Consider the following 24754-nt stretch of genomic DNA (forward strand, 5'->3'; position numbering starts at 1 on the left):
TAAACCCAGGACCAACACTTTTAGAGGGTACTAAGTTATGTTACCGTAACTGTGCCACCAGGCTCATAGTTAACGGTACACTTTCAAATCGAATTAGTCTGGAATCGTCCGTTAAACAAGGATGTCCGCTATCACCGCTTTTATTTTCGCTTTATTTAGAACCCCTCTGTTTAAGTGTACTTAACAGCCCTATCGTGGAAGGTTTCCGTCTCTACTCTTCTGAAGTTAAAGTATTGGCATATGCAGACGATATAGCTTTCTTTTGTGCCGATAAACGCAGCGTCGACAATGTCCTTACAATAACACAAAACTTCTGTGACGCAACCGGCGCACTCGTTAATATGGAGAAAAGCGTAGGTTTCTGGTGCGGGCAATGGGCCACAACACCTTCAGAGTATGCTGAAATATCGTGGAGCTGCATTGCCCCTCAGTACTTAGGAGTTCCTCTTAACAGTATCCGTAACAATGGTCATTACTGGACTGAACGGGTGTCAAAAATCAAATGTCAAGCTGACAAGATGAAATCCAACCAGTGGTCAGTTTTCGGGCGAGCTAAGGCCTGTAATATGTTTCTCGCCGCCAAACTTTGGTATATACTTCAAGTGATTTGCTGTACCAGAAGCCATATTCAAAAATTCCACAGAGTGTTTGCTACTTTTATATGGAGTTCCAATTGGGAACCTACAAGACGTGATAACCTCTTTCGCTCCATCGATGTCGGTGGTCTCGGACTCATACACATCTTTCTAAAGCAAGTAATATCTCGATTTTTATTCTTCAAAACTGCATCTCATCATTTCCTTCGCACTTACTTACAGACGGAACTAGCGAGTGCATTACCTTATTTGGTGGTTACGACGATACCCGCAAGCACATCACGTCCTGTGGGGTACCTCAAAGAAGTAGTGAGCGCGATTGAGTTTCTAGCAGCTCGTTTTTCTTTGGAGCATTTATTTACGGTTTCACGCAAAGTCTTATATGCTGATCTGATTGACATAACGTTCCCTGAACCTTTGTACCGAAGCATATATAGTGAAGGCCCTGGAAAAGATGTCCTCAGACGTGTCCGAAAACTACATGTCTCGCCTACAGCAAAGTCATTCTTCTTTAAGCTCCATACTTCTACGTTACCTGTAAAACCCTGGCTTCGCGAACGTGGAATTTTTGTGCCGTGGTCAATCAATTGCCGCCTTTGTAACCAACCGGAAACTATAGAGCATTGTTTTATTTTCTGCACTGACGCTTACCTTTTCTGGGATGTCCTCCAAAGGACACTGAAAAAAGACTTGAATATCAATGCTTACACAATCCGTTTTTTGCCCTTAAAATTGAATGATAGTTTTCCTTACGATCTGTTTACATTAATGGGGTTGCATAGCCTCTGGAAAACAAGAATGATTGACAGGAATGCGGACCCTCCCCGATCTACCAAATCAAATTTTATTGAAACGGTAACGCATGTACGAAATGTATTTAACTACCTTGACGAGCGGCCAGATTGGTATGTTCTTTTTGATCGATGCATTAATCTACCTGACTTTTAGCACGTGCATTTTGTATTTATTTAATATTCCTTTAGGTTCCTTCTGTCTATTCACCACAATGAGCCTATGAGAGTATAAGATAGAGAATTATATGTAATGGAAATTGGGAAGTGATAACCTTACCATGTTTTTGTCTTGCTGTTGTCTAATATTTCCATGTAATAAATAAAAAAAAAAAAAAAAAAAAGTTCGGTGGCCGAGTGGTCTAGCGCACACCAGCTCGGAGCACGTGGAGCGAAAGCTCGCGCTGCAGAACCCAGGGATCCTGGGTTCGAGCCCTACCCCTGCCCGTTTCGATCTGGATGAGCATCGTACCGGCGTGTTGTCGTGTATCACTACTGCGTGGTGCACGTTAAAGACCCCAGGCTAGCGGCTGTACCTCACTGGCTAAATTGCTCATATACAGCTGGGAGACTCGTCGCCCCTGTGAGGTAGACCAAGTTCTAGGCTGTATAAACACACACACAACCCAATTTTTTTTCAATATTACGTCTGTAGGCCGTAATAATTATCTTTTCACTCTCGTCATATTGCAGAAGTTTTGCCATCCTACTTTTGGACACAGCCTTATTTCTACTTGAAATATATCTGCAAACGTTCGGTAACTATTCTTTGTTTTACCTTAAAATGCACGGCAGCAGTCACTTCAAGACAGCAGAGGCAATCAAACGGCGAGAGAGTGCCCCGTGACTTCACTCACGGCACGTCCCTTGGAACAATAGCAAGGCCACCTGACTTAGACTTAGCAATCGGTTTGCTCTGAGGCCTCGTGGCATCTGCTGTTCTTTATTTCAAGGTAAAACAGCCTTATGCGGAGCCTTCCTAAATTGAAGATTGCCCAGTTTGTGTTTATTACTTTTTTTAATTTTGTTAAAAGAAAGCTTTACATTACAAGCCTTTTCTAGCACGAGTGCACGTGAGAAAAGTCCTTTTACACAGTGGCGCTGTCACGGTTGCTTTATTAACAGCGCTGCACTGATCGTATGATTAAGCACGTTCACAGAAAATATTCTACTTGAGTCGTTAATATAGGGCTGCTACAGGGTCGTTAAATACTACACACCGCAAGAGGAAAGTCCTGCTACTTGAATAAGCTGTACTACGTGTATGACACTCTTACTAGACGAAATCGATTTTTTTTTCGTTGAGAACACGTAATTATGCAGTCACACTTTAGTCAACGCTTTAGAGTCATTCCAGAATTACAGCGGAATCCCTCGCGTATGAGGCATGTAAACGTTAGCTATGATAAGGAGCATTTCTAAACATTCTCCGGAAACTCTAAGCTGCGACACTAAGGTTCCCGCTTGCCCGACTCGACGAGTGTTTTCGTCTTATTCGTTATTTTCGCGCTGGCATTCAACTTTCTAGATTTTTACCCAACATTCAAACCGAAGTAACATCCAAGTCCCTTTTCCTTCGCTTTTCAGAAGTTTCTGAATTTCTCCGACGGCTTTAGAAACCAGTGCTAGAAGAGCCCAAGCATACATGTGCGTGTTTCTGAAAATATGTGCGCGTACGATTATTTTCTGTTCATCTTTCTTTCACTATAAACCCTTCCTACTTGTTTCTCTTCTATATGAGTCTTACTGTTGCTCCGCTTTTTCTACGCTTTTCTTTATAATCGGCGACTTTGTCCGCATGACAAACGCCATCCTCTCAATTTTTTTTTTCAGAATTCCTCTCTGCTAGTTCGAAGATGTGAGAAAAAGAAAAGAAAAACTAAACAAGCATGACGTTAGCTTCGACGTTGGGAGCTTCGTCGGCACGGATTTCATTTCGCGGCAAAACGAAAATATAATTAACGTAGTCCTCGGCCTGCAAATGTGATTCAAAATCAAGTTTCTCCGCTTCTGTAGGAACTTTTAATGCCACGATTAAAATTTAGCAATCTTGTTCGCTGTAACGAATTCAGGGCACGCATTTTTCCGACCGCAGCGACCTTTTACTCAACCGCAGCATGCACGTGAAAAGGAAACGTTATACCAAGTGATGTTCAGAAACAAATTTTTAGATATGTTTTTTTTTTACTAAGTTATAGTAAATATTACAATTTACTATAACGGTGATATATTAACCTTAACGTTTCTGTTAAGGTTAATATATCACCGCCATTCACGTGGCGTAAAGAAAAATAAACAAAATCCGCCACTGATATAAAAAAAGAACGCCAAGTTAAAGCTTAGCACAGTTCATATTACTAACCACTTCCAAAGCTCAAATGTACCCTCCTATAAGTACAAATTCAAACTTTTTAGCGATATCATAATGTCCTAAATCGTAGCCCCTTCAATTTCGAAAAATATCACGAACTATGATGGATATCCCCAGGCAGTTCACTCACTGCCTTGCATCGGGCCACGTCTCTGTGTCCCTTGTCGACTTGTCAACAAAACAAGGAAACAGGCTGTACGTGCAACTCAATAAGATAAATCAGCGGCGCTAGTGGCCATATGGCAAAAAACGAGATTTAGGATTTTTTTCTACAATTTTCTTTTGTGATTTTGCCCCCAAACAAAGAAGTTTTTGTTTTATTTTTATTTTTTTCTGCAGGCAATATTCAATGAGATAACTGAGGGAGAAAATTCAATGGTTTTGTCTTCCTCTTCTTATTTGTTTGTGTGTTTGTCTTACCTTGTCTTAGATTTTGTTCACGACACAGTGCAAAATATTATTGGAATTTATCAGAACACCCCTGGCTACTCCAGGGTAGTGGCTAGGACTCTAAATCACAGCGCGTGCTTCCAATAGCAATATCGCTCTTGGCAGTAGCACCGTGCTAAAACCCTCTAGTATTGATACCGAATCCGGGCTGACGTCTTAACGACAAAGTGTTATTGTGATATTTAGCAATACGTTCATAGTCATTCTTATAGATTCTTTATTTTTCACCGGTTTAGTTGCGGTATTTCTGGCAGTATAGCAATTAAGTTAAACACAACTATCAACTTGTCTAAAACTAAACAGCACAACGATTACTGCTTTAACTCCACTACGCCTGTCTACTATACGCCTCGCAAGTGGGCTCATTTTCGTCTTCTGCGCATGAGAAATGAAGTAGCGGTGACGTCAGAACGCCGAGCCCTGATTGGCTGATCGCGACCCCCTATCTCAGCGTCGTCTGCTCCTTTGCAACGTCGTCTGCTCGCAGCGTCGTCTGCGTCTGTCTAACCCTTCCTGCGACTTTCGGAAGTGCAGGTCTTTACCAGCGAGCTCGACTTCGCCTTTCAGAGGGGGCAGACGAAATAACTCGAGCGGTACGTTGTTTTTGTCTAACAACTAGCAGACGCGCATCAAGGAGGGAAGTCGAACGGCTCACTGGCGAGCTCTCCCGAGGCGCTGAGGTTTGTTTGCTAAGAACCGAGAGGTAAGCGTGTTTGTGCCCCGCAAGTTCCCTCCCAAATACTTTTTCCCTCCTTTCGTGTGCGGCGAAACCCCTCATTCTTTAACGGCGCCGGCGGGTTGGCGCAGTTAACATCGTCTGCTTTACGTCTGCTAGTCAAAGCAAAGCGATGGCTGCTTTACCTTTCCTGCTTTTGTCGGAGATTCACCGCTTTTTCACCGGCGAGAGTCACCGTTGCCTCGGGAAACAAGGAGATAACAAGAGGAAGAAAGTGACCTCTTAATCTAAAATTGTGGTCAGCGATCAAAGTATAATACGGGAAGGGTTCAGAAAGGTCGCGCGGGCATATTCCATTCAGCACGCCAGCCGGTTGTGGGCAGACGGTCGCCGAGTCGCGGAGTGCCTGCTAGGCCTAACTGCCGTACTCGCTTGGTCGTGTTCAGTGTAATCATGGCCGTTGGAGCTTTTCCCGGGTGTCTGTGGATCCTGCGTTCTTGTTCGTCGTGATCTTTTTGAAGTGCTTTTTACTTTTTTCTTGCTGCTTGAAGTCGGGACGCGTGAGAAGCGCGCGTAGAAAAATAAACGTTCGTGGATCGTCGCGACCGCGACGCTGTCGGCCATGCTGATTTGATCGTAAGAAGTGCGTAAGACAGCTTCGGAGCTGTCGTAGGATTTCGTCGTAACCTGCACAAAACTTACGAAAATTTCGTTTCGTGAATACGAATTTGTTCTTAAGTTTTGTCTTACGCACATTTTTGGCGTAAGATCGTTTCGTAAATCTGGCCTCTGCTTTTCCGAAAGTCGCAGGAAAGGTAAGACAGACGCAGACGACGTTGCGAGCAGACGACGATGCAAAGGAGCAGACGACGCTGAGATAGGGGATCGCGATCAGCCAATCAGGGATCGGCGTTCTGACGTCACCGCTACCCCTTGCGCAAGAAGCAGACGAACTTGCCCTCCGCATACGCCAAAATCACGAATCTCGCACCATTTGAATTTACTAGTGCATCTTATACAGATAGCTCTTTCGATGCCACATCGCCATTCCCCGTTTCAAATAACTACAGTCACCATAGTATGATATTTACAAACAAAGCAGAATAGCTTGAGATTCTGAAATACCATGCAGGTTTTTTTAGAGTTCCTGAAAACGTTACTAGGAAGGTCTTAAAACGAATAAATGAACTTATTCTGAGGACGGAAGCGGCTAAAGTTATGTACCAGATAAAAGGGACAATCTGTCTCGTTAAAATTACTAGACCAAATTTAAGATTCAGACCGTCTCTTTAAGTCCAAACATTATTCAGCCTGGTTATTCTACGCGTTCACTCGGTGAATCGCAGCGATGGGACCTCGCAGGTGTGTTGCGGAAAAGGAGACGCACCACATTTCTTGGAGTACGGTATGGTCTATATCAGTGGTTCGAACATCGCAGTATTCTTGAGATGCACATAAAACAGCTAAGGAGATTAGCGCAAAAAAAAAAAATACAATAGAGACATTGTATTTTTGTATCTCGACATTGTATCTCGACACAAAGTCGAGAGCACCCGTCGCCGCTGGCCCTCACTCACTTCACTCGATATCCGGCGCTTGGCCGTTTAGGATGAATGATTTGTGGCGTAAATCTTTTCACGCGAGCCGATTTAATGGCGGATACGGAATATCCGATTTCTCCGCGTATTTGCGGGCGCATCGAGTTTTTTTTTTTTTTTTTGTCTGCTCAGTGGCGGCGAAGCCAGGTGGGTGGCATGCAGCATTCATCGGAAGCAAAGCGCCTGGTGCTTACAGGTCCCGAAGGAGCGGGCCAAAGTCGCCCGCCGTCTTTTATCGGATCACACGTCCCGCTGCACGTCTTTCTGGGGGACGCTTAACTCCGCGGCCTCTGGGGACATGAAAGGGTAATGCGAAGTCACTGGGTGCACTTTCTTCTCTTTTGAGTTGTTCGTTGTGCTCTTCGATATGTAAAATAAGAGAGGGGCCTGAAGTCCGTCCACAGGATGTCAGGTCCCTTTCTTAGTTTCGTCTCTTTATTTTTTTTTTTCATTCCTTATTGTATCTTACATTTAACAACTTATTTTTTGTAAGTTTTGGTGTTTGACTTTTATTCCGTCATTTTTGAGTATAGTTTCCGCGTATCTAGCCTTCTTGTGTCTAGCCTTGACTGTTCTCGTAAACTAATACAACTTTGGTTTTTCGGCACCTTACTCTTTTTGAGTGGGTGTGACTTTTTTCGCTATTAAAATTATATTTTTATGATCATTCCGTGGCTGCTGCGTCTGCGCTCCCAAATCTTGCCTATATGTCAACGGAAACACTTGTAAACCTTCACCACTTTTTAATAATATATTTAGTTATTTTTTTAAGCTTTACAAATTTGTTTTAATAAAAGCCGTGAAAGTTGCATTTATGCGGTTTGTGCAGGTGAGTTATACGGCCAGTTGGACATTATGTGCGTGGCAAATCTTTGCGACAAGTCGGCTAATTAAATAAAGTTTGTAAATTGACTTTCTAATTCGTGAAAATAGACATATGGTCCCAATTAGAAACTTACAGAGCGTCATCAAAAACCATTAAATCAACTCTTTTTAGAACGACTTTAAGCTCTTGGGGAAACTCAGGGTCGCACCAAATTTACTACTGGTGAAGCAGGCGCGAAGCTAGCAGTGGCGGAACGCGGATGATTAGAACATTATCACGTTCCGCCACCGCTAGCTTTGCGCCTGCTTCACGAGTGGCAACTTTGGCGCGCCCCCGAGATTCCCACGAGCTTCAAAATGTTATTAGAGGAGTTGATTTAGTAGTTTTCGATAACGCTCAGTAAGTGTCTAATTGGAGCCATATGTCTATTTTCATCAAATAAAAAGTAAATTAACAAATTCTAATTAATTAGCCGACTTATCGCAAATATTAGCCACCCAGATAACGTCCCCCTGGCCGTATAACTTAAACGCACAAATCGCATAAGTGCAATCCTCTCGCTTTTTTTTAAGAAACTTGTAAAGCTTAAAAAAAACTGTTTATCTCTCTCTATATATATATATAAAAGCAGGTTTTTTTTTTAAGCATTACACATTTCTTTTAAAAAAGCTGTGAAAGTTATTCTCATGCGGTTTGTGCAGGTAAGTTATACGGCCAGGGAGACATAGTATAGAATGCTAATCGTAACGATCAGTCGGCTAATTAAATAAAATTTGTTGATTAACTTTTCATAAATGAAAATAGACATATGGTTCCAATTAGAAACTTGATGAGCGTTTGAGCGCGTGTGAAGCGCAGTAGTGCACTAAAGTTACCACTCGTGGAGCAGGTACAAGGTTAGCGGTTGCGGGACGCGGATGACAATCTAATCATCCGCGTTTTGGCCGTTGCTAGCTTTGCGCCTGCTGCACCAGTTTTAACTTTGGTGCGCCCCCGAGTTTCCCCACGAGCTTCAAGTCGTTCTAAAAAGAGTTGATTTGATGGTTTTTGATGACGCTCAGTAAGTTTCTGATTGGAACCAGATGTCTATTTTCACTAATAAAAAGTTGACTGACGAATTTTAATTAATTAATCGACTTATCGCAAAAATTAGCCACAAAAATAGCGTCCCCCTGGCCGTATAAATCACCTCCACAAGCCGCATAAGTTTAACTTTCACGTTTTTTTTTTTTAACAAATATGTAAAACTTAAAGGAAACACCCTGAAAATTAGGGGAAGGGAAAGAGCCTGTCTTCCAAGATATCTAGGGAACCACTCTTCCTCACAAAGACAGGCTGCACCGTATATATAATGGGAATGAGTTAAGATTGACAAGTGCAGCGATAGTAATATTGAGAACGAGGAGAAGGGAGGCTGTAATAAATTCAATAATCGCTTTGTCCCCTCTTCGTTTACAATATACAGAGTGTTTTTTTTTAAGCTTAACAGATTTGTTTACAAAAAGCAGTGGAAGTTACACTTATGCCGCTTGTGGAGGTGAGTTATACGGCCAGGGGGACATATTATAGGTGACTAATCATAGCAATCAGTGGACTAATTAATTAAAATTCGTTAATTAACTTTTTAAATAATGAAAATAGACTTATGGTTCCCATTAGAAACTTGCTCAGAGTCCTCGAAAACCACTAAATCAGTAATTTTCAGAAAGACTTTGAGCGCCTGAGAAGCGTAGTAGTGCACTAAAGTTCCCACTCGTGGAGCAGGTACAAAGCTAGCGGTTGCGATAAGGCGCCCGCGCGATTTTTCCGTCTTGTATCTAGCCCAGGCCTTGTACGTGCTCCACGAGTGGTAACTTTAGTAGAATACTACGCTTCTCACGCGCCTAAAGTCTTTCTGAAAATGACTGATTTAGTGGTTTTCGATGACGCTGAGCAAGTTTCTAATTGGAACCATATGTCTATTTTCATTCATTAAAAAGTTAATTAACGAATTTTAATTAATTTTCTGCCAAATTTAGCAAAAATTTTTCCGCTAAATTTCCTGCTACATTTAGCGGGAATTATACCCTCGTGACGTCACACGTTCCGACATGTGTGACGTCACTAGGGTAACATTTTCCCGATAAGCTTAGTGGCGAAATTTTCTGATAAAATTAGCGGGCAAAGTTTTTTTGCTAAATTTAGCGGGAAAACTTCCCCGCTAAATTTAGCGGGAAAATTTTGCCCTCGTAACGTCACACGTGGCGTCACGTGTGACGTCACTATGGGAAACGTCCCATAATGCAACGCGTGGTTACGTTGACGGCGACGGCGACGCCGCTCAAGCCGGAAACGGGCGCCTAAGAGCTGTGCTCTAAAAAGGAAATAGGCTCTAATAAAGTTGGTTATGTAAACGATGTTAATTTTGAAATCTTCCATATAACGTTCTGTAGCCCAGTGTGCGCATCTCGCTGCAACATAGGCCGTAAAGTTGGCTCTCCCTCCTATACCCTCTTTGTGTGAGAAAGCACCCTTTGCAGAGCAAAGCTCGTTACAACGCTTAGATTTCGGCGTTTGGGAATCGTTCTTTTCTCTCCCTCTCTCTCTCTTTCTTTTTTTTTTAAGGATTTTCTTATCACAGCTTCCCAGTCACGGAGATTAACTGTCTTTCCTTTTTATTCCCATTTTTAATGGGGCGTTGTGTATCTGGGTAAACCTCCCTGATAAAAATCGCACGTTTCGGAATACCGTTCGAGCGTTAATTTTCTGCAAGGTGTGAATATCCTCCTAGTTTATTCCTTTCCCAAATTGCGGCGATAGCGAGTAAGGTAACATGATAAAGATAGAAGGACTAATTTTGGGGGGACGAGAGGAATAATATCAAAGGAGGTGTGCAAAATGAAAGTATATAAAGCTAGGAAACGCATTGGGTATGCCTGCCCGTTTTGTTGAAAACTCAAAAAGGGAAAGAATTAAAGAGAAACAAATATACTGAAAGAATCAGAATGGTGGTAATAAAATACTAAAATGGCACCCCCCAATGAAAACGACAACAGCAATAAAACGAGCTTTATTCTGAAGATGCAATGTTTTGCGTCTTAAACCATGTCAAGGCGTACAAAAACGTTGAGCCCATTTAAATAACTTTTTTTTCCTTCTTTTATTTTTACAGGGGCCTGCGCAATAAAACTGCTTTAGCAAGAAGAGTATTTGGAATATGAAAGGGCCTGCTTTGAGTCCGTTCGTTTATAATAAATCCCTCCAGAGCTTTTGAGTGTTATGGCTGTTTGTTGGGATGTTTAACGAAAGGAAGAATTTATGTATGGGCATTGTTTACCTCTCTTCATTGTAAATAGGGCTCAGGCTCCGAAGATAACCCAAACATCAAAATGAAGTGCATTATAATTTTGTTATCGTTGTGTATTGACGTCCGCTTTTGCATTTTCCATACCTTTATCCCCGCCAAAATATTCGAGTATGCAACCTGTGGGCACTTTATTCTTCAAAGTACTAGTTGAAAGCAGACTTTCAAAATAATTTAAAAGTACGATCAATTATCTGTCAAAGGTTATAATTTATAGCCGAGCAAAATTAAGCGCGCAGAAAAAAAACAATATAAAATGATAAAACAATCGGAACAGTTGCAGCGTGTGATATTTAAGAAGCTCAACATTTACTCTATGGGCGTTTCTTATAGTAAAACCAGAATTAAAAAAAAAAGACATGCGTCAGGTTTTCTTTGTTTTTTTTCCCCTCTGATTGCGTTTGGGGCCATGCGGGTTATTAGAAGAGAGGCTTCATTGGTGAATTACTTCGCTAATAAACTGAAAATTTTGATTACCTGTGTAGTTTTATTTGTTTGTTTTTAATATAGTTGGAGAGTTGACGCTTGGGATTATGCGGGTAGAAGCTGAGGGAGAGGAGGAAATGAGTACATGCGGAGACGTTGGAGCACCGAGCTCTGGTTGGAATGTCGAGTGGGTAGACGCAAAGCAAGCAGCCTTTCCTTCTACTCAATGTTAGAACGCGTTTGGACGCCGAACGCCGGACGCCGGACGCCGGTGCTTGCCGCTTGAATGCGTTCGAACAGTAAGTAGAGACAGAACCAGCTAGCTCGTCGTCCACCGACTTATCATTCCAAACAGAGCTCGGCACTCGTTCGCCCCCGCGCACTCTCGTATCCTCCTCTCACCAATTTCTATCGTATTACAGGCTATCCGATACGAGAAAATTCGATTAAATATTTTTTTTTTTAGAGTACGACGGGGCGAGTAATGTAATCCTTGTGCAGGGGGCTTTGAACCGGAACTGAACCGGCGAAAATTTCCAATGACGCCTCTTCTTCTGCTTTTCACCGGCTCAACAACCCACGTATTCGCGCCTCAGGTGTCGTCAGCGGTGTGACGCCAGCGCAGAACGGAGGAATTGACGTCACGAGCGCTATTCGCCGGCTTAGTTACGATGTGGGGGCGGGTACAAAAATGACACTTCTCGCTGCGTAGCACCCACCACAAAATTTTTAATAAAAATATTACGTCGCGGTTAGACTATAATGGGATCCAGTGTCAAGTGTGCAATTTCCTGTCCCCATAGAATAAAAATGATAAACGTTAATTAAAACATTTTAGTTAAGTACCTAAGAAACCAATTCCGCCTCTTTTTTAATGGCGTCCAACTTGACCCTAGGACTAAAACACCTAACGCAAGCCCTCGTTCCTTTGCAAAAGCCGATTCCGCTAAAAAGAAAAAAAAGAAGATATATATCTATATAGTATATAAACATTAAAAGGCTGTGAATACTCGAGGATTGCACGTGTCTCCAACTCTCGGACATTTCAGTAGTGACGTCGGCTTATATATATATATAAAAAGAAACAATAAAAATTACGCAACGGATTCGAAAACAAAAAGAAAGAGGGAGGCAGAGAGAAATTCCGCGCTTTCCGGCACTCGTGCTTCCATTGCAGTCCCCGAAATCCTTTGTACTCGAAGCACGTAAAGACGCTTCTCCGCCTAAAGGCAACAGCTACTGTAAGGGACTATTTTTATTAATCCATACATTCTCGGGACCTTTTTCTTCGGAACATTTCGCGTCCGGTTGTCCCTTGGGTATTACTTATTTTTGTATGGTTTTTATTCCGTAACATTAAATTCGAGGCAGACATGAAACAAACAAATATGTAAAATTTATTTTAAGAAAAGCTTTAAGCGCTGCGCAGTGTTCCTACGAGACGACAAACTGTAAAATAATATCAAACAAACTCAATCGCAGTGCTGTAAGCGTACAGACACCGAACGATAACTGTAGGCGTTTTGCTCATGGTAGAAATAAAACACCATGCATAAAAGTAATGCGCCCTGGTGGAGTAGCTGGAAGGGTACAACTCTATAAGATCAACTCGTTTTGTTATCCTTTCTAAATTCGCCTTTGTTTCGCGTATTTTTATTATTATTATTATTCGATGTGTGCGAAAGCTGCCCAGTACAGCTGTGTGGTCCAGCCCTACTTATTGTTGCATCGGTCTTTTACAAAGACAAAACTATTTTTTGCGACTGCCGTTTTTTGTCACTTGTTAGACCGTTTGCTCGGCGGAAAGCAGAAGTAACTCTCGTTCGTCAACTGTCCTACACAGGCCGAATTCGCTTTCACGAACAGGTCTCTGGAACGCCGTAAAGAAACTTATTTTTCTACCGTTATTCACCCAAGCCTTCGAGCTACCCCCATGTGGTTGTTCCTCTTATTACTTTTTTAAACCATAAGCGTAGAGAAGCAACCCTTCTCGTGAAAATGTCAGTTGCTGAAAAAAACGTTGCTGTTCGGTATCTTTTGAGACTATACCCCGTGGAACAAAAGACCGTTTCATATTTCTTATACACTCCTGATGGCACATTTTACTCGATTCTTTTATGCAAACGTCCGGGACTCTTTTACTACCAGCACAGTACCAGATTTCTCTCCGTGTCTCGCTCATGAAACGTACCATCCACGCTCTACCCCCCCCCCCCCCCCCCCCCCCAATTCGGCGTCCCCAGTGCCCTGCGCAAACAGTAGACAAATAAATGCGCAACTCGTGCGACGTCACTACAGTTCCTTCTTTTCATTCGCCCTTGTTTCAAAGATGGATCGCTGAACACGCTAACCCACGATCCATCTACCTTTCCATTCATCTATCTACATATTTGTATGTCGGTCTCTTTATAAATTTATGTGTGTATTTATATTTTTATATATCGTCAGTCACGAGTTATCAATCTCTAACCTTGGGCATCGCTATCTCTGTATTTTTTTTTAATTTTTTTTCTGGGTACATACATACAAAAATAAATATCAGTAACCTGGACAAACAACTAGACCGTAGGCCAGCAGTTGTAAGTTTTGAGCCAGACAATAACACGAAGCTTTTACAGACAAATACGGACATGGTGTTCCTACTCATCCTCATCTGTGCCATAATTTCCGAAGTATTGTGGTATGATGAGTAAAGGTTATCTTTATTATATCTCTTTCTCTCTCGCTTTTTGTATTTCTTGTTCTCTCTCTCTCTTTCTTCCTTTTTCTTAACTTTTGTCTTTTATTCTTTTTCTGTCCCCTTTTTTTATTTTACTTTTTACGTTTTTTTCTTTTCTGCTGCTCTCTTTCTATCTACAACCCTCTCTCTACCTACTTCAGTGTTTCTCACTCTCTTTTTTTTGTGTCTCTTTCTTTTTCTTCATCCTTCCTTTTTATATGTATTAAGAAAAGCTACATGATATTTTTTTTGGCAAATGAACGAATGCACTTGAAGTATACTAATCATCTGCCTGGTACATATATTTACAACGTACGTTTCGCACGTTTTCGTTAAAGGAAAACATGCAATTCCAGCATATGTTTCCAGTCTGTTAAAATTATACTGCCAAAGAGTACTGTTCATATTCTGACATATCTTTGGCACACTACCATTGTAGTGCTTTAGACCTTGTTTTTTTTTTTCTAATAAAAGGGCGAAGTGTACACGGACCACACGGTTATGCCGATCACTGCTACCCACAGAACTCGTCTAGGCAATGAGAAAGAGAAAACATTAGGCCTGCCCCCCCCCCCCCCCCCCAGAAATCTTCTACTTTGCTGGGACCCCCCTCTCCCCCCTCCTCCTCATACAGCATTTTGTCATAGGCACCCCCCCGCCCCCCCCCCAAAAAAAAAAAAAATTCCTGGTTAAGTACTCGGTGAGGCATATAAAAATCAGTTTCGGAAGGCTGCTAATCAAAGTCGTACCTCAAGATTTATTTTAAAATTGTCAAGTCCGGAGAGAAAAGAAAAAAGGAATGGCGAAGCCGGTTTATGAAGCTGCCACGGACGTTGCTTTGGCTTAGATGCCGTGGTCAAAAAGAAATCCAGTTTTTCGCCGGTGGAGTGCTTGCCGTTATCACTTGTGAACTCCCATGGCAACATGCGGTTATTTGTTGGAGTCCACAAAATGTTATTGGATCGCTGCTAACGTCAGCCGAGAATAATAACTGCCACCGTCCATAGATGGTGCAAAGGAAAGGAACGCAAAATGTTCAGTTTCTTGATTTTTTTTTTAAATAAGCCTTATCATTCTAGGCTGAGTTATTTGCCTAGTGTATCCAGCCTCTTAAGCTTTTGAATGCTCTGTGACGCTTGGGACACAGCGGCATAACTGCAGATCGGCGCACCTTCTTTTTATATTCAGTCCACTAAATGTTGGATACAATTAACAATGCGCTCCCCTCACGTAACAGCCATGGCATTGAATCCTTCCAGAAACTGATCAGGAAAATCAGCAGCCATGACGAGTTGGGGGAGTTTAGTGCGACGTGATCCTCGCAAGGGGACTAAATCCGCATCGCGGAGAAACAGTGGCGGGCGGTGATGAGACCACAGGAGGAGCGTCCGGCGCATTCTTAACTTGGATATGACTACAAACATGGCTCTAAGCTTCGCATGTCATAGAGACAAACATGTGAATTGCACCCCGCCTGACCATTACAAATCTTTTTTTTTTTTCATTACTACAATCTAATCTTGCAAGAATATTCTCATGTCGCAATCAACCACGTAGCGTCGCATATTGTCACGGGTGGTGACCAAAAACAATAAATAAACAAGAAGAAATAAACGTTTAATGTCGCGAACTTGTGCCAAAAATAAAAGGGTACAAAAGGTAATAACAGAGCGTCGCGGGCGTCCAAGTCGGCGTGGCAGCAGAGTCGAACGCTGGGGCGAGACTGACTGTGGCTCGCCACGCGGAGCCCCTATGTACATGCGTGGTCTCTGGAATAATCAGCGTACAAAATTCGACGCGTAGAACATTCGGGCGTGGAACAAGCAACATGATTCTCGAATTCTCCAGAACACTAAATTGCAGGAATAAACAAAAGACACGTCACTCCCAGGATTCGAACCCTAGCTTTTCGCGTGGGAGGCAAGCGCGATAACCGTTAGGCCACGCGCGCGCTGCCTGCTTGGCCAGTGCGCGCGCGGCAATATGACGTCAATAAATAACGTAACACATTTTCCCCTGTAAGTCTGTTAGTTTACTTTCTCGTAGTATACGAAGAGCGCCTATCTCGAAGAGCGCCTGAAAGATCCCAGAAAATGAAGCAGCTGATAATGAGATTAGATCTGAAAAGCGCGATGTGGGCGGGTACATAGAGCGGGGGAAACTTAATGCCCACTGTCAATACGCACGAGGATTGTATTTTTTTGTCTGATAGAATTTTTAGTTTTATCATTAGCTGAGACCATTCGACTCATCTTTGTATTGCGTACTAAAGTAAACTCGTGGACGTTTACTTTTTTAAAATTTTAATGTCAGCATCGGACGTTTGAAGCCATTATGAAATATTGGCTACGTTTGAGCCGTTTTACAGCTCCATGAGAATTGGGATTGCTGAACGTAAGCGTGCAATACAGCCGCGGCCGAAGCATTTCATTATAGCTACGCTTGTCGCGCCAAAGGGGTATGCCCACGCTATGTTCTTAATATGTACGGTTAAATAATTTGAATGTTCAAGAGGTTTTCATATATAAAAAAATAATAAAGGAACGTCGAGGGGCTTTGAAAGACGGCTCATGTGTCTTTACTGTTTTAATCAATGTTGCACATTGAACATACACCAAGTTCAACACGCGGCCCTGACATAACTTCGCTGCGGTGGTGCTGGTAATGGCATGGCGCATGTGGAGACTCTCCACTTGACGCGAATCTGGTTCCTGCGCACGCACACTGCGCACACCAGGTGTTGGAGAGCTCAGCGTTCTCCCACAGCTCGTGTGAGCTTGTGTGCAAACAGCGCCTTGGCATAGATCATCTACCCTGCTAACGCGTTAAAGGAGCGATGCAACGATTTTTGTATTTTGCGCAAATATCGCTTAGAACGGACCCCTGATGTTAATGACCTGTGAAATACCCGCTCATTTTTCTCCACACGCAATTGAAGTCGCAGAAAAAAATAAAGAAAAACGAGCAGAATTTACGCCCTCAACTCGCAGCCAGAACAAGCGGCCACGTAATCCGGAGCCGATTATATGCCGCCAATGTTGATCATAGCCATGCGCTGGGGTTGGCAAGGCACAGGACACGCGCTGAGTTCCAGACATTGTTATGGTTCGTCTGTTGTCGTCATTGCAGCGATTGGACACAGGACACTAGCCGAATGCTTCTCGAGCTATCGATTATCACGAGGCCAAATTGAGTGTCCACGCCATGCTCGGGTCCAATCTATGAGCCGCATTCAAATATTGTCACTGGGCGGTACTGCTACCGCCCAGCTACGTCATCAGGTTTTGCGAAGGAGAGATTGAATGAAAAGACTCGGTTTTGTCCTCAAAATTACAGCGCAGCAAAAGAGTTTCTTGGCCAGTGGCGTAGCGTGCGAGTATCCTTGAGTCCCACTAGTGCCAGTAAGCTCATGTCAAATGAAAAACATTCCCATTGAATATCGTTGCACCGCCCCTTTAAATGATTGTATCTTTGTTGGTGTTTTCATTGTCCAGGAAAACAATAAAAAATATATTTATTATTAAACAAAACGGGACCAAAACGACTTATATATTTTGACGTTACATAACTTTCGGCTTTCTTTTTCTTCTTTGTGATTATTTGTTTTTTGTAGGTCACCTGTAACTTAGTTGAACTTGAAAAGAACCATACTTCGTTTCAGCTTCGGTCCGAGCGCGGCCGATGTTATGAGCCGAAGGGCCAATCAGACAGCGAAACAGGGACAACGTCATGGCGTGCTCTCTGTAGTTGATAGGACCAGCCTGTATTCGCCGTCTCTCTGTGCGTGCTCCTCCACCGGCTAGTCCTATCAAGCGCAGAGAGCAAACCATGACGCTGCGCTTTTTGCGCTGTTTGATTGGCCCTTCGGCTCATAACATCGGCCGCGCTCGGACCGAAGCTGAAACGAAGTATAACACGCTCTGTTTGTTGTATACAGCTTTTTATTTTATATTCGCATTTAATGTCTCGCAGCAATTTTTTTTTTTTTTTTAACGCTAGAGGCACGGTTTCGACAGAAACCCCTGCCTATGAACTCTGAAATTTTTTTATTTTATTTTATTCCTAAATTTATTGGATTTCTTTGCTTTTTTACGACTTAAGAAAAGATGAAATTACATCTTTTGCATAAAAAAATAGCAAAATTGTATCTTGAATATTCGAACCTTCGTTGTGTGTAACCAAAAGGACGTGAAGAAAGAAAAAACGAAAGAAGCACGCTTTTACAGTTTTAAGCTTGCAGCATGTCGCGCATGTATGTCGCAAGCCCCGACGCATTATCACACCCGAATACTTTCAGAGGAATGCAAATTTAGCTCGCAGCTGGATAACTACGAAGCGTCAGTTCCCGATTTTCCAAGCAGCGCTGATTGGCGTTGAGTGCGCGGGCGTGCCGCCGCATATAAAAGGGACAGCTAATGCCAGATTTGATGAAACCTGCGAAATTTCATGAATAAGCAGCTAGCTTTTGTACGCTTCTCGTTGAGAAACCGTCGATACATTTGCATCGGCAGGTAGTACCGTCACACCCCTAGCGCGACGTGTGTTTACTCAATGTCTGCGCGCGTACTTGAATATCTTTGAAGCTTCGCATATATGTGTCTGTGCCTTGTTGTGTGCGGGTACCTAGGCTGTTGCCCGCGTGCCCATGGGCCTAGTAGCGGGCTGGTGTGTGCCGTGCTATTACGTGCGGACGTGTACTATCTTTTTGTAATTTTGTTTTAATTTTGTAGCCTGAGCTACACTGGCCAAGGTTGAGCAGTTTCGCGTGGCTGTCAAAGCACCGTGCTGCGCAAGCGCGAGGAGCAGTGACGTCACACGGCGCCGCCGCGCGCGCCTCGCCGGTCTGCGCATGCGCGAGGAGCAGTGACGTCACACGGCGCACAGCTGGCGCGCCGGAGCCGCCGCCGCTGCGCGCTTTGCCGCCGCCGCGCTTGCCTCGCCGGTCTGCGCATTCCAGAGGAGTGACGTCATATTATTACGATAGAATGAGACTTCAATGCATCCACACGCATCAAACCGCTGGTTCACCATCGCAATACTCGTGTCGGCTCTTCGCTCCCGGTTTTAGTGTCTAGGCCTTTTGGCGTGAAGTGTGCGCGTGCGTGGTTAGTTATATGATCGCTGCTCAATATACACGAGCGCACAGACTCCTGTAGCTTTGATTGCGGTGCCACATAGAGTTTGCCTCAATTTGTTTTAGGGCCGAAGCTCCTTGGGATCTGGCCTTGTCCGTCCGGCGTCCGTGCTCACATCGATCTTGCTGGTGCTCGTGCTCGTGCTCGTGAGCTCACGTGCTCGTGTAGGGCAAACAAATAAAATATAACCTGATAAAAAAAAGAAAAATGTTCGTGCAGTCGACAGGATTCGAACCTGTGCGGGGAAACCCCAATGGATTTCTACTCCATCGCCTTAACCACTCGGCTACGACTGCTTTTTTTCTTTCTTTATTGTGCACAGTACACTCGAACGACACATAACAAGCTGGGTCTAAAACACCACGTGCCTCATCTTGAGGCCGCAGTGATCATTAAAATTCTTTCATATTTATTAAAGCATCTGATAGGCCAATTCACACTGGCGGGATCTCACACTGTTCAAAAACACTCTTTACCTGTAAAACAACTTAAAAAAAAAACAAAAAACATGCCGACTTTAGCCTAATTTCAGCATGTCGCACTGCCATGCGTGATTTCCAAAGACTGTACAATTCCAAGGCCATGAACAGGTCGTAAGGCACATTTTCTTCTTTTTCGACAGGAAGAAAACGAATGGTGTACTGGTCAGTGCATAGATCTTTTCTCAGGGTTCGTTTTAGGACATGTCAAAAAAAGACAGCGTCCCAGCAATGCAAGAACGCGTGCTCCATTGTTTCCGGCTCTTTGCACAGCAGGCAGCTTACGACCCAGGGAACGTACATCCCACGCTCCTGGAGGTAGACCTTTGCTGGCAAGGTGGAAATATGGAGACGGAAGAAAAACGATTTTACAGCCGGCGGTTCACAGATTTTCTTTACACGCGTCGGTACATCTTGTCCAGGGCCTGCCATGTACGGCAGCCGGTAAAGCGGCACCGGGAAACGTACGTCGAGAAGGTTGGGGGTCAATTTTCTGCGCGTTACCGTTGACAAATAGTCAAGAAAAAAATCTGTCAACCAAGAAATTAACAGTGTCTACCACCTCCTTTTTGAACCGAACCATCTTTACAGGAAGACCCACTTCTGAAGGCACGACAAAATATGGCAGTGCTTGAGCTAGGCGCGTTTGTAACATAACCTGCAACAGTGGGTTTCTTTGATCGCGTATAAAAAGAAAACGAGACCCAGTTTTTCGAACGAAAAGATGGGCTAGCCCAACCCCTCCCTTGGAAACACTGCGAAAAAGATTATCACGGCACATCGGTTCGCTCACCTTCAACCACACAAACAGCGCGAAAACTCTATGTATCTTCTGAATGCAGCTTCGCGTACACCACAATACTTGGAGCACATACCACAACTTGGCGATTAAAAAGACATTACATACTGTTGCTCGGGTAAAAATCGACAAATTACGATTCTGCCACCCAGATGTTTTTTTCTTAAGTTCTTAAACTATACTCTCCCAGTAGGGTGTTGTAAGTTTCAAGTGCTGCAGCGGGGCCCCTAGGTGTTTGCACGGAGTCGTGCTCCACCGAATTCCCTCGAACTGAGCTGGCGTTGTTGCCCACGAACCATGCCATAAGCCAACGCTTCTGTCTAGGTTAACCGCGGCCCCCGTTGCATCACAGAACGTCATGCAAAGTCTTAAAGCCTCGCCAACACTCTTCTCGTCGGTACAAAACAGTGCAATATGGTCCGCATAAGACAAAACTTTTGTCTCTATTGAACCTTGTCACGTTCCTGAAGTGACGGTGAAAGCGAAAGACGAAGAAGGAGGCAAGCTCGAGCAAAAGGGAAAGGATAAGCTCGGGCAAAAGGGAAAGGAGAAGCTCGCGCAGGACATTCGACGACTGAACCTGAAGGGCGGCAGCTGACACGCCAACGCTCCCGGCAGACCAGGCTTCGCTCCTGGTGAACCCTGGCTCCGCTCCAGGTATTCTCACCGCCATCGAGCCGGAGCGACGTCGTGCCTGCTGCTCGCACCAGAAGCCCGGAGCATTGGACTTCGAGCTCGAAGGCGGACGCGAAGGGGTGTCCTCGCAACATTCCTGTCAACCCAGGCCGCGTACCTGTTTGGTCAAGCGACACCATCGAACCGGTGCTGAAAGGTCCAGAGCTCCTAGCAAGCTTGGACCCACACCCGTAACACCGAAGAACAAGGCAGGGTTCCGTTCCAAGCAAGATCGACGCTCGAGACTATGAGTGTTCTCAGCTCCCGTTTAAAAACGACCGAGACTGACTGTAGTGATTGTAGCTATTTAATCACTCTATTTTTTTTCCTTTCGCTTCCGCTTATAATTTTGTTTTCTGTTCTGCTTTTTTGTGCTTGTGAGTAAATTAATTTTTGTTCGTCTACTTATGTGTCGCTTTGATTCAGTGCTTTGGTCAGTATTTCTGCGCTGTTATCGCGGCGTTCCCTGATCGACGTGCTATATTCCGGACTGCAGACTCAGCTAAAGTCTCCCATAATTACTACAACTTTCTTGCATTGCAAATATTGTTCCAAAAATTCAAAAAAGACTTTTCTTTCATTAACCCTGTTGGGCGCGTAGACGCAATGACCCGCCAGTCGCGATTAAACAAAATAAAGTCATACAATATGAAACGGCCACATTCGTCTGTCAAAACGGTCAAGTCTCGGAATGGCACGGACTTTTTTTTTAAGAAGAAAACAACCCGCCGACATTCCAACCTAATGACTAACACAAATTTCGTAACGGCTAAGAGAAGGATGTAGCGCTTGTTCTATGTCGTGATCAGAGGACATTTTTGTTTCTTGAAGGGCGAAAAAATCTATTTCTTCTTCAGCTAGTAGCCGCTGGAGCTGATAGTGTTTTTTCCGCGAGATGAAGCCGCGGACGTTTAATGTCGCGAATCGAATGGGGTCATGAAGATCACGCGTGCCCGGTCCAAAGCGCATCATTCCCTTTTCGCGGAAAGACTCACTGAGTTCCGTCGGGCGGGAAGAGAGGTTTGACCAGGACGACTCTTTTTAGACTCGGGCCACTGCTGCTTGACGTCTTTCCCTGCTGCAGCGTCTCCCGGGGAGGACGTTGGATCCCGTAGTCTTTTGACGACTTGGCTCATCACAACGTCCGTGTTCGGCACGGAAGTCTTGGGGTCACGACTACCATTGCCGTCGTCGCAGTCCCTCGGTTGGCTCGCTGTGCACGTTCGCTCTTGAGCCGGTGGTCCTTCCCTCTTCTCGGCCTTCGCTCCCGCACCTTGGGGCGCAGGCTCGGAGTTGCTTGGCTCAGCCACCGAGACCTGTTGACCGCTATCTTCTGTGGCAGCTGACCCGATGCCTTCGGACAGCGGTAGTGCGACCAGGGCGGGAGCACCGACCGCCTTTCTGCTTCGGCGTCGTCCATCATGTAGTCGGTCTGTTCTTCCGTCTTGCGGTCACGGGCCACCGAGGCATAAGTCTTGGCGCAGTCCTCTGCCTCGTGCCCGTAACGGTGGCACTCAGAGCAACGGGGGCGGAACAGTCCCGGCGAATGTGTCCCGTTCGGCGACAGCGAAGGCAGAGCGGTGCACGTCCGGGGACCACGTCAAGTACCTTGCACCCCTCCAAGCGGATCTCGCGCGGGAGGCTGTCGGCGGGGTAGCCTCCCTGAGGGTCAGGCGTACACTGCGGGTGTTGGATTCGACAACCTCAAATCTTTTCTCCCGGAAGAGGTCCCTGGTGATCTCGGAGACCTTGCCGTAGCGTTCTAGCTCCTTCTTCACTTGGCTGTTGGGCACGCCGTACGGGACCCAGTGAAGCTTCAGCTTCACGGCTGTGTTTGCCGGGTCAATAACGAGACAACGCCTCCCTTTAATGGTGAGCTCTTTGGCGTCAACCAACCTTTGCTTTGCCGCAAGCGAGTGCAACCGGAGCATCCAGACGTGGTTCATCTGGTGGGGACCGGCGCTTGCCAGGTCCTTCATCACATCCAGCCTTTCGAGTTGAATTGAATTGAATTGAAGTTTATTTGACATATGAAATGCCGGGGAGGGAGGAGCAAAAGGTTGCCGAAGCTACCTGACGAGGCTCCATTCCCCTTTTCGGCGCTACAGCAGTCGCAGCAGCAGTGTGGAAGTCGTAATAAAATTCAAGGTGAAAATATTTTCACAGAAACGGTTTTGACATAAATTAAATACAAACAAAACACAAATTAAACACAAACTAAACACAAACCAGACACAAACTGGGATGATTTGCCTTAAATCGATTCATAAATTAATGCATAAAATAGTTATCATCTGAATCTGGAGAGCAAGAAGCAGCGGCCCAATATTTAAGCCGAGAGCGTAAAAATGTACTCTTTTATTTCCTTTTTAAAGCTCCGCAAAGAAGAACAGCAATTTATAAAATCTGATACTTCTGAAAATTTGTTTAAATATTCCGGAATCAAAAAGCTCAATTTCTGTGACCCGTAATTTGTGCGAATTCTGTCCTGAAGGAATAACTCATGCCGTAAATTATATGTCGTAATTTTCCTTGGATACAAATCTATAGACAAGGACCCGCTGTTTTTTACCTCTTTATAAATTAATAAGGCTAATTTGAAGTTATATTGTTGCTGAATTGTAAAAATCTTGTGTTTGGAGAAGGAAGGAGCGGTGTGGGCGCAAAAATCTAAATTGTCTATGCATCGAATCGCTTTCTTTTGTAGAACAAGTAACCTGTTAAAATTTGTAGTTCCTGTTGTACCCCATATAAGTAAACAATAGTTTAGGTGAGAGTATAACAATGCGTAATATAATTGACGTTTTAACCAACATGGAAGAAGCAATCTAAGCCTGCGTAATATGCCAATAGATTGGCAAAGTTTCGAGCAGAGGTGTTCAACATGGCGCGACCAAGTCAAACTTTCATCAAACCAGACACCAAGAAATTTATGTGAGCTTACGTTTTCTATAATATTTCCTTCAAATGTGATACTCATGTTATAACTAACCGGTTTATTTTTTGGTTTAAAAAGAATATATTTTGTTTTACCAGTGTTAAGCTGAAGTTTATTAGACCGCAACCATAGTGATAAATTGTTTAGCCACTCATTCGACAAGAATTCTAGTTCCATCAAGTTCAAATGAGAAAAAAATACATTTGTATCGTCCGCGTACATGATAATGTCGGGTGTTCGTGGCAGATTAACAATGTCATTTATGTAGAGAAGAAATAACAGGGGACCTAAGATAGATCCCTGAGGTACACCATACTCAATAGTTTCAAGCCTGGACTGCACTCCGTTTATTACCGTATACTGTGACCGTTCTGTTAGATAACTTCGAATTAGCTCCAACGCTGTACCTCTTATACCGTATTTTGGCAGTTTTTTTAAAAGAATATCATGCTTAATCGAGTCAAAAGCTTTTCTAAAATCTAAAAAAATTCCGAGTGTAAAGATTTTATTTTCAATATTGCTGATTATCTTATCTTTTACTTTCAATAACGCCATTTCGGTTGATTTGTCCTTTTGAAACCCATATTGCTGGTTTACGATCACAGTATTGGCTGTAAGGAAGCTGGTAAGTCTTGCGTTTACAAGTCTCTCTAATATTTTTGAAAACAATGGTAAAACCGATATTGGTCGATAATTATTTAGATTATTTGGTGCTCCCCCTTTATGCAACACGCACACCCTAGCAATTTTCATTCTCTCTGGGAAAATGGCTTTGCTTAATACGGCGTTAAAAATATGAGCGAGAGGCGCTGAAATTAAATTAGACACCGCTTTAATTGGTTCAGCTTTTATTTCATCCTCGCCAGCTGCGGTACTGTTAGCCAAAGCATTGATCATAGTAAATATTTCCTCCTCACATGTAGGAGACAGAA

General features: G+C 43.8%; 1 protein-coding gene across 1 annotated transcript; it reads left to right on the forward strand.

The window, feature by feature from the left end:
- The first annotated feature begins 396 nt into the window (after nucleotides 1–396).
- On the forward strand, nucleotides 397–1558 carry LOC121837080. Its single transcript, XM_042292501.1, has one exon. The coding sequence runs from the start codon at nucleotides 519–521 to the stop codon at nucleotides 1542–1544; it is 1026 nt and encodes a 341-aa protein (XP_042148435.1). The 5' UTR covers nucleotides 397–518; the 3' UTR covers nucleotides 1545–1558.
- The last annotated feature ends 23196 nt before the right edge of the window (nucleotides 1559–24754 follow it).

This window comes from Ixodes scapularis, unplaced genomic scaffold (assembly GCF_016920785.2).
Source record: "Ixodes scapularis isolate PalLabHiFi unplaced genomic scaffold, ASM1692078v2 PGA_scaffold3__209_contigs__length_174095766, whole genome shotgun sequence".
Lineage (NCBI taxonomy): Eukaryota > Metazoa > Arthropoda > Arachnida > Ixodida > Ixodidae > Ixodes > Ixodes scapularis.